Below are 10,683 nucleotides of genomic sequence, written 5' to 3'. Positions count from 1 at the left end.
GTCAAATGGAAACATGAATGTGAAAATACTTTAGAAGCCGTGGAGCTGTACAAAGGGGAGGTGCCACGCAAGACTTGGGGCGTGGCGTGGTCCTAAAAACTCTCAGGTGGACAGCCCTGGCCCCGGCCTGGGAGTCTCCATCCTGCATGTCTTCAGGAGCGTTCTGACATCGAGTATCTCCCCCCACGCTTCACATGCATTCATTCAACACAAGCCGCTGCCCTTGTGGTTGTCGCAGGAGCCAAGGAGGTGGGTGGGCGGGGCAGAGGCTCTTACGCCCATTTTAAAAATAATGGAAAACCACTGAGGAAGCTAAAGTGACTCCCCCAAAGGTGCACGGCTGATGAGAGGTAAGGCAGACTCGAACCAGCCCTACTCTGCCAAGCCTGCTCCTTTAGCTACCAAACTGGCCTCATGGAAATTGGCGGCCCAAGGGCAAGGCTGGCGGTAGAGGGATACACAGAAATGTTCCCTGTTTCACATTTTTATCTAAAACCATCCCTTCTTAGGTTCCTGGGAATGCCTAAAAGCAAAATCCACCTTTTTTGGTTGGGGGGGGGGTGGTGTTCCAGTTCACCAGCATGTTATTCTTTATCTGGCCTTCCCCACCCACCCACCGCAGTTGAGCTCTGCGGGGCCTCCCTCCAAGCCCCTGCAACACGCGGCAGAGTGATAGGCTGGGACGGGCACCTATCTGAGGACAGGACATCACGGTGTGAGTGTGTGGAGAGTGTGTGGCCTCAGTCTCGACTCTCTGTAGTGTTACTTCCTGGCTACTCACCTCCCCAAGGACCTGTGGAGCCCCAGGACTCTGGACAGAGCCAGCCCAAAGCCATGATGCGCCTGTCATTCCCCAAAGCCCAAAGGGTGCACTCCCTTTGGAGTGCACTCCACCAGAAGCAGCATCACAGAGCCCCCCCTCTGGCAACATCATGCATAGGCAGAAACTTCTGGAAGGCTCCCAGGCCCATAACTTCTGGGCCGTCTCTCCTGGTACCTGAAAACCGCACCTGTTAGCATCAGCAACAGATGCCCCCTTCTCTCCGGGGCAAACAGGAAAGCAATGTGGGGGCCCTGGTGGTACCTCAAATCAAGGGCTCAGGGAGTCTTGCCTCCCAGCTGACTTCCAGAGCAAAAGTATTTCCCCCCATGTTGGGGCAGGAGCTGATGATTAATAACGGTTCGATTGTAAGCCCTTATATTCCTGCTGGAATGAATTATCCTGTGATCATTCTTTTCAGCATTGCTGCTTCTGAGGTTTTAAATGAAAGAGCTGCTGCCCATATCATTCTGCCTCTTTAGGAAGACAGCCCTGTCTTTGAGCAGTCCCCGCAGGGAGAGAGACAGACTGCCCAGGCTGTGCCCACCCGGCTCTAACAGGGAAGAGCTCCGTGTGACCGGCTTCCCGAGCCCCCTCCAGCCCTCCTTGTCTTCCTTCAGTTGCTCCAAGAAACAGAACATCCTCCTGTTGCAAGGGGCAGCCAGACTCGATGGGAGAGAGGGTGTCAGGGGGCTCCTGGAACAGAAACATCTGTGGATGTAGGTGGTTTCTGGGGCTGCAAGTTCGTGCATAGGACCTGCTCATGTCTTTGTGTATTTGCACATGAGTAGACATCCATTTATGTGTTTGGGTGTCTGGGCAATTTTATGCGTAGCAAGTATGTGTCCGTGGCCGACTCTGCGTAGCCGTGCATGTGTGGCCATGTGTATATCCGTGCGTGCGTGCGTGTGTGTGTGCGTGTGTGTGTCCCAGGCACAGTCCCTGGCGGCGTGAGCATAGGCCACGCATGGCAGTGTGTGTGCTATTGTGGGGCTATCGGACAGAGGGAAGCGTGTTGGTTTTGGAACTAGAAAACTTAAGTCTGAGTCACAACTTAGTGGCCAGAGGACCTTGGTGCAGTCATACACCTTTCTAGACCTCGGGTCCCCCATTTGCTAAGTGGAGATAATAATCCCTACCTGCACTGTGAGGCTGAAATCCTGTGTGGACACACTTGGCTAGTAGGTGACTGGAGGGGACGGGAGGAAGCAGCTTCCCCACAGGCACAGGGGCTGAGAGTGTGGGCCACACAAGTCATGCCCGGCCTCTGCCTGCCCCCAGGCCTCCCCCTCCCTGACCAGCACGCCCGCCCCAGCAGGCTCGGCCTGAGCCTCTGGAAGGTCCCAGTTGCCTCACCAGTAGGGGTATGACATTGACGTTGCACCAGTGCCAGAAGAGGGAAAGGGAAAACGGCCATTCCACCCCCATCCCTGACCGGTGGCCCCGCTGCCACCAGCTACCGGCATTCACTGAGCACCCGTTACACGCTGCATGCTTTCAGTGTGGTGCCGCTTCCCCTCTACACACTTACGAGGCAGGTACCGGCAAGGCCACTTGTCCCGCTCACACAGACAGGAAGTGACCGACTCAGGATTGACAGCTGGCTCTCCCGTCTGTCCCAGAGCCTGGGCTCTTCTTTGGGATGGAACGCCTGCCTCGGGCTCACTGGGAGTCACGCTCCCTGCGGCCCCCACCCCCAGCCTGCTGACTGTCTTCGCTTTCCCGAGTTCATGTGTCCTGGCAGGACACCACTCCTGGCGTCAAGTTCTACCCCTCTGATGCCTCCGAGACTTCCATCTCTACCCTCTGCCTTCCGCTCAGGAAGGCTGGGAGGCCCGGGTCCTGGCATGCCTCCCCACAAGGACAGGAGGACCGGGGTGGGCGGCGGAGCCAGCATCATCTGCCTAAGACTCGGTCTGACCATTTCCCCGGGGGGAGAAACCAAGGCTCTTAAAGGGCAGGCAACATAATTCTTACCACTGGTGAGGTGGAGACAACCACAACCAAACTTCGTGGGCCCCTGACTGAGGCTGGCCCAATGGTTCGGGGGAGCGGGAGACATGGGGGCCAGACCGCGGGCGGGGCAAGAGCCACCCTGGAGGGACAATTGACGAGACCCAGGCTGTTCAGTGAAGTGGGGAAGGGAGGGGCCCTGTGGAGATTTACACGGAGGGACCAGGGACTGCTTCCAGCAGGACAACGACGCCCTCTTCTGACCAGCCGAGAGCAGCGCTCAGGCTGGCCTCCTCCATGTCCCCTCGTTCACTCAGCAGCAGGAGGTGGGAGCCCCTGTGCCAGGCCCACCTGCCTGCCTCCTCATCCCCCCACCCCATGCTGCCACCCCTGTGACATCTGAGCTCAACTACGCAGCTCCACGTTCCCTGTCCTCTGGGCCCTGTGTTGCAGTGCACACGCTCGTCTTCATGTGATGACTTCTTTCAGCCATGCTCTGACTCAGACAGGCCACCACCTCACCTGAGTGTGTAGGAGGTGCTGGGGTTGCTAAGCGACCAAGGGCAAAGGATGGGGAAAGGCCATGGGAGGAGCTCAGGACAGGACTGCTCTCATGATTCTGTGACCTTGAGGAGCCCACAACCCGGCACCCCCACAGATGCCTTCAGAACATCTGGGAGAGGCGCAGGGCTCAGCCCCCATGAAGCCCTGCCTGCAGGAAGTGCCCAGTCTGGTCAGGAGAGAGCCCATCAGCGCCACAAAGCTGCATCTGCAGCCCGAGTACAAACAGGAGGTGCCCTGAGCGCAGGGAGGCAGCGGGGGTCACCGTGGTCTACACCAGGCGGCCAGGGAGGCTTTCCAGAAAAGACAGATAGTGGCTTCCACCTAGGAACGTGGTGGTATTCACAACACACGTTATCTCCTGCTCCCCCCAAGAACCAGGGGGCAGGGGGGATGATTAGATCCACGCCGAGAGGAAGAAAGTGGGATTCACAGAGGCAGCGGCTTGCCCAAGGCTGCGTACCTGGCGAGTGCAGAGCTGAGACTCACACGCAGGCCCGTCTGGCTCTGGGGGAAGGGGACCGAGCAAAGGTCAGAAGACAGGCACTGGTCCCACCTGCCCCCATGTGCAAAGATACGGAGGGACCCAAAGATGATAAAGCTCGTGGATCAAATAATGCTGTGCCAAAACCTTGTCCAGGGACTTTGGAGGACAAGAGGACGGTCACCTGGCCCCCTTAGGGAAAGTTCCACCTTCAGGTGAAGGTAGAAGTGAGTCACACAGGTGGCAGGACCAGAGCTGAAAGTGGCCTGCAGGGAGGAAGCACAATTTGTCGGGGGGGGGGGGGGGGGGGCGGGGGGGAGGGGGGGAGGGGGTGGTGCTGAGAGGGAAGGAGCTGCTCTAACCAGATGCACGGTCGGTCTCGGCGCTGGGCCAGGCACGCACAGAGATGGTGAGTGGAGGCAGACACCGTAGAAGACTCTTGAATACAACAATCACTTCAGCTGTGGGTGAGACCTCAAGCCTGAGTTCTGGTCATTCTATCGAGGCCTTAGAATGCTGGACAGAAGAACAGGTGTGAGGCTCAGGGACAGCCATCAAGAACCCCACAAGACCCTGCCCAGCCCCCAAACCCCCCTGCCCCTCAGCTCCACCCTCACCCCACCCAGAAAGTCTGTCTGCCCCCCGCCCCCCGCTGCCTCCAGGGTCCTGTGTGGGGCGGAGGAGGGGGGCCCGGAGGCAGAACCAGCTCCCATCTTGGCTTGCATGAAACGGTCATTGCACAGCCCAACTGAAAGCAGAAAAACCTCAGCAGAGAAGCGGCTGGCCCCCAGTGCGGCTTCTCTTCCGCCACCAAACGGGCAGAATGCCCAGCACGAAGCAGAGGGGAGTCGGCCTGCTGGGGCCAGGGGCTGCCTTGATGCTGTGCACACTTCTGAGAGAGGGTGGCCTCCCGACTGTCTGCCCTGCAGGGGTGCAGCCTGCCAGGTGGCCCCTGAGAGCCACACTCTGCCCTGCCTCTCGGGTGCATTCACTCTTTCCAAACGATTTGCACAGCCCTCCCAGCATGAGTAGGCATGGTCTGGCACTGTGGTCAGCACTACGTAAGAGTAACCCGCTCCTTCCACATGACCCGTGCAGCTCTACAAAGCATCCCTACACCTCCTTTGATCCTTACAAAAACCTGGAACAATCACTGGCATTTTTATTTCCTGAGGTTTGGGGTTTATAGTTTTTGGGTTTTTTTTTTTTTTTAGTTGTTTGCCTTTTTTTAAACATATGTATTGAGATGATGCATGCTAGATTAAAGTGTGCAACTTGATGGGTTTGGCCATATGTATACACCTGTGAAACCATCGCCACAATCAAGATAAACACCACTATCGCCTCTAAAAGAGTTTCCTTGGCCCCTTGGCAATCCCTCCTTTTCCCTCCCTGTCCCCAGGCCCAGGCAACTGCTGATCTGCTTTCTGACATTCTAGTTTAGTTAGCAGTTTCTAGAATTTTGTATAAATGGAGTTATTCTATATGTACCTTTTGGAAATCTGGCTTCCTTGACTCAGCGTATTTTCCTATCACTGATGGAAACATGGAGCCTTGATGAGGAAACAGAAGTAGTCAGCAATCATAAAGCAGTGGAGGTACGGCAGGTGTCCTGGCTCTGAGGCTGATATGCTGTCTCCAACACTTGGTTTGCTCATCACTCACTCATTCATTCACCAGAGGTTAACTGGGCGCTGGGGTGGGCTAAGCCCTGGGCTAGGTGTTGGAACCATAATGGTGCACGAAGCAGACACAGTCCCTACCTTCATGGGATTGCACTTCATTCATTCATTTGTTCATTCATTCATTCATTCATCAGCTTAACTGCACATCCACAGAAAACTCTGAACCTGGCACTGCCCCACCACTTCCCTCACCACCCTAATGCTGTTAACTGTCTTCCTATCGGCCACTTTGAGCTAGAGAGTGGGGCGATGCAGACAGAGATCATCAGAGGGGAGTTCTGTCCTCCAGGATCATGTAGAGCAGAAGGAAAAACTCTTAGGTACTATCCTGCACTCGGAAAGCTCACGCGAGAGCTTCAGAGCTAAGGCTGACCCTGCAGAAGGTAGCACTCCCAGTGCAAAGGTGAGTGATCCAGGCAGGGAGGTCAGGAGCTCAGGGAGAGGCGGAGGGCTCTCCGAGCTGGCCTGTCCAGAGCAGGCCCCTCAGACAGGGTGGGACCTGAGCAGTCCCCAATGAGCAGGGAGGAGAAGGACAGGCAGGGGGAAGGGGGGGCGGGGTGTGCCAGGCAGGAGCAAAACAGGGACAAAGACAGAGGCAGGGCGGGGCAGAGATGATCAGGAAGACAGTGAGCTGAGAATTCCTCCTGGGTCAGTGTGAGGCCACAGAAACAACTTCCCCTGCAAGTGCGTTACATTGTGTCTCTGTGTGGAACAGGAGCAGAGGGGAAGGGAAATGGGGGGAGGGTAATTAGTTACAATTTTGTAAGAATTTACAATTTACAAAGTGCTCTTGCTGTTGTTCTCTTATTTAGCCCTCAGTATAAGCTTTGAGGTGGGAGTTACCCTTATTTTTCCCATTTTACAGATCAGAAAACTGAGGTGCATAAAGATCCAGCGATTTGCTCAAAAATAAACAACCCCTAAGTGATGGGGCAGAGAGTCAAGCCAGGACTCCTGTCCCCAGACCAGTTCTCTTTTCCCCGTGTCTATAATTGTCAACATTTACTCATCTAAATGGGGCCCATGGGCCACTGTATGACACGCTTCTGTAGACCACAGAATACATTGTTTGAACTTGACCTTGTCCTCCCACCTGCCACACCCCCGACCTTCTTCAGCCGCCTTCCCATCTGCCATTATGAGCTGGGAATGAAGAGACCAGGAGGGAGAAGGCAAATGGCCTGGCTTCCAGGAGAGGAAGTTAATTATTTGGCCAAGGAAGCTCTCCCTAATCCCCACATGCCTTCTGCCTCTGGCCTCCAGAGAAGGTTCCTAATAAGGGCCCACCCTAGCCACTCAGAAGTGGTTCCCAAGCCCTTGTCCCAGGGGCCTTGGATGGCACCCCTTCCTCTCAGCCTGGAGAAAGTGCTTATCTCCTTCACACCAAGAAGGAGATAAGCAGGATCCCCCCTCTCCGGTGCCAGGACCCCAAAGGAGAAAAGATACAGCTTTGATGTCACCAGATGGCACAGAGCTGGAGCCTGGGCCCCAGGTCTACCTAGCTGAGTGGCCCAGGACAAGCCCCCTAACTTATCACATGGGTCACAGTGAAGGAACATTTCTCCAGGGCTTACTGTGCACAGAGCCAGGACACTAGTTCACATCAACTGGGTCCTGGCTCAGAGCTCCTAACCACTGCTCCATCCTGCCTTGAATCACCCTACCGATCACCGAGGGCCAACACCTGTCACCAAGGACCAGCGTCTGACATGCTTGGTGGTGGGCACATCCTCTCCCACTCCACTGCCGACGAAGCAGCAGCTCAGTGAAGTCAGGCAGCCTGCAAAGGCCGCACACTCCTAAGAAGCAGGGCAGGGGCTCCACTAGGCCTGACCATCCAGATCTGAGCTCCACACCCGAACTGAGAAAAGAGTGCATGGGACTGATGGGGCTCAGAGCGCCCCCCACTTCCATGGCCCCGGCCCGCAGCTCCCCACAAGGCCTCAGCTTCCACACAGGGGTCCCCTGATCTAGCAGGAAAGGCCCTGGGCCAGGAGGCAGGCTCAGCTTGGGGATCTGTACCCCTAGCATGATATTGGGAAGGCCACTTGGTCCCTGTGACTCAGTTTTCCCGTCTGTAAAAGGGAAATAACGTTTTCCAAACTCACACAATTATTGCCGTTTAGTGAGACAAGCAAATGAGGAATTATTTTTGAAAAGACTATAACACTGTATACTTCAAGGTATCCTTAGATATGAAACTCCAAGGTTCTGGCCACCATGGATTTTACCTCTCTCCCACCTGCATCCCCCAGCCTTCTAGGCCTTAGTGTCCTTGAGTTGAAACCGAAGCCTGAGTGGACCCGAAGAAGAAAACTCAGTCTGTGTTTGTAGATACCCAAGCCCACTGGGCAAACTCTCCTTAACCCTGTCCCCAATGAGCTCTCTCTCTCTCTCTCTCTCTCTCTCTCTCTCTCTCTCACACACACACACACACACACGCACACGTGCAAACACACCTACTTCCCACCTGCCTAAAATGATTTTTCCAAGTGAAATCATTCCCCATAAACATCTTAAACGTATGCCAAAAAAAAAAAAAAAATACCAATGGCTGTCGGCTTTTAAAGTTCCTACAGTGTGAAGAAGCTGGCAAAAATAATAGCTATAATTTAATGCTCCTTCCACCAGATAGAGCATTTTACATATGCCGTCTCATTTAGTGTAGCCTCCAAACAGCCCTGGCAGTTACAGAGGAGGGGCTCGGGCCCAGACAGCTTGCACGCACTGCTGCAGAGGGTCCGTCTGCTGCCCACCCGCCTCCGTTCTCTCGTTCTCCCTTCCCAGCAGAATCAGCTGGGCTCTTGTACCCCACTCGCCCCAGCGCTTGGCCCAGGAGGGAGTGGTAGAGCTAAGGGAGAACGTGCAAAGCGTGAGAGAAAGAAGCTGGCTGAGGTGGCACGGAAAAGCGTTGGGGGAACTGGCGGACGTCATCCAAACACAAAATGAGCTACTCGGTTATTAAGAAGCATCGACTTCCTCTTTCATTATGGCCTCTGTCTGCCGTCCTGTACGGAGACCCTCCTTGGCTGGAGGAAGTGTTTCCCTGTCGGCCAGGCTCCTTTGCAATTGCGTCTAGTGGGGGCAATTCGTGTGTGCAAGCTCGGGGGGTGTGAGTGGCTTTCGAGAGAAGAACGGTGCCCCAGCAGCCATGAGGTTCCTTCCCAGGCTAAAAATGTCATTACTAACCCATGGGTAGGCCATGATCCTGCTTCCTACATAATGACCTTCTTCCTCTCCACAGCTCGCGGCACGCAGGGAACACTGAGGGTCTTCATGCTACTTTCCTGACTCCCCTAGGATGGATGTGTGTGGCTGGAAAGAAATGGAGGTTGCTTTGGTCAATTTTGATAACGCAGACGAAATCCAGGAAGAGCCAGGCTACGCCACAGACTTTGACCCAACCAGCCCAAAAGGCCGGCCAGGGAGCAGCCCCTTCTCCAACTGGAGGATCCTCATCGGTGACAGCACCAACCATGAGACGGCCTTCTCCAAGCTCGCAGGCGGCTATGTTGATCCCCCAGGGCCCGAGCCAGTGGTCTTGAATGAAGGAAACCAACGGGTGATCATCAACATTGCTGGGCTGAGGTTCGAGACCCAGCTCAGAACCCTCAGTCAGTTCCCAGACACCCTCCTGGGAGACCGGGACAAAAGGATGCAGTTCTTTGACTCCATGAGAAACGAGTATTTCTTTGACAGGAACAGGCCCAGTTTTGATGGCATCCTGTATTATTACCAATCAGGTGGGAAAATCCGGCGCCCCGCCAACGTCCCCATCGACGTCTTTGCCGATGAGATCTCCTTCTATGAGCTGGGTAACGAGGCCATGGACCAGTTCCGGGAGGATGAAGGCTTCATCAAAGACCCTGAAACACTGCTCCCCACCGATGACTTCCACCGGCAGTTCTGGCTTCTCTTCGAGTACCCTGAGAGCTCCAGCGCTGCCCGGGGGGTGGCCGTGGTCTCTGTGCTGGTTGTGGTCATCTCCATCACCATCTTCTGCCTGGAAACGCTGCCGGAGTTCCGGGAAGAGAGGGAGCTGAAGGTGGTGAGAGACCCCAGCCTCAACGCGAGCAAGGCGGTCCTCTCCCACACCATGTTCACTGACCCTTTCTTCATGGTAGAGTCCACCTGCATCGTGTGGTTCACCTTTGAACTGGTGCTCCGGTTCGTGGTCTGCCCCAGCAAGACCGACTTCTTCAGGAACATCATGAACATCATCGATATCATCTCCATCATCCCCTACTTTGCAACCCTCATCACGGAGCTGGTCCAGGAGACAGAGCCCAGCACCCAGCAGAACATGTCCCTGGCCATCCTGAGGATCATCCGGCTGGTGCGCGTCTTCCGCATCTTCAAGCTCTCCAGGCACTCCAAGGGGCTGCAGATCCTGGGCCAGACGCTGAAGGCTTCCATGCGGGAGCTGGGCTTGCTCATCTTTTTCCTCTTCATCGGGGTCATCCTTTTCTCCAGCGCGGTCTATTTTGCCGAGGTGGATGAGCCAGAGTCCCATTTCTCCAGCATTCCTGATGGCTTCTGGTGGGCAGTGGTCACCATGACAACTGTGGGCTATGGTGACATGTGCCCAACCACCCCCGGGGGAAAGATTGTGGGCACTCTGTGCGCCATCGCTGGGGTCCTCACCATTGCCCTCCCTGTGCCTGTCATCGTCTCCAACTTTAACTACTTCTACCATCGGGAGACTGAGAATGAGGAGAAGCAAAACATCCCCGGTGAAATCGACAAAATCCTCAACAGTGCGGGCTCAAGAATGGGCAGCACAGACTCTCTTAGTAAGACCAATGGTGGCTGCTCCACGGAGAGGTCCAGGAAGTGACTTGTCCAGGGCCCTTGGCTCCCTGAGTCTCCCTGTGTCTCTTTGTCTCTCTCTCCCCACCCTCACAGTCTCTCTCTCTCTCCTCCCTGCCTCTTGCTCTCCGTTTTTCCAAAGACCAAAGTTCATCCTTTGGGAACAGCAGGCCATCTCTGACCACAAGCTGTTTGAATCAACCCATACTTCCGCCATATTTTCTAAGCTGTTTCTTCTCAACCAACTGTCGGAAGATTTCATTGTCCTTTTCCATGAGGGGCGGTTCTGGTCCCTGCTGCTCACCTGTGGTCCCCAAGACCGGCAGTATTGGCATCACCTGGGAGCAAGGAAATGCAGAATCGAAGCCCAC

At 55.3% G+C, this 10,683-nt stretch overlaps 1 protein-coding gene across 1 annotated transcript; it reads left to right on the top strand.

The window, feature by feature from the left end:
* Positions 1 to 8,730: 8,730 nt before the first annotated feature.
* KCNA10 (potassium voltage-gated channel subfamily A member 10) lies at positions 8,731 to 10,340 on the top strand. The gene has a single exon (XM_015075840.3). It carries the CDS (start codon positions 8,805 to 8,807, stop codon positions 10,338 to 10,340), a length of 1,536 nt encoding a protein of 511 aa, XP_014931326.1. The 5' UTR covers positions 8,731 to 8,804.
* Positions 10,341 to 10,683: the final 343 nt, after the last annotated feature.

This window comes from Acinonyx jubatus, chromosome C1 (assembly GCF_027475565.1).
Source record: "Acinonyx jubatus isolate Ajub_Pintada_27869175 chromosome C1, VMU_Ajub_asm_v1.0, whole genome shotgun sequence".
NCBI lineage: Eukaryota > Metazoa > Chordata > Mammalia > Carnivora > Felidae > Acinonyx > Acinonyx jubatus.
This window is presented reverse-complemented; position numbering and strand designations above follow the sequence as displayed.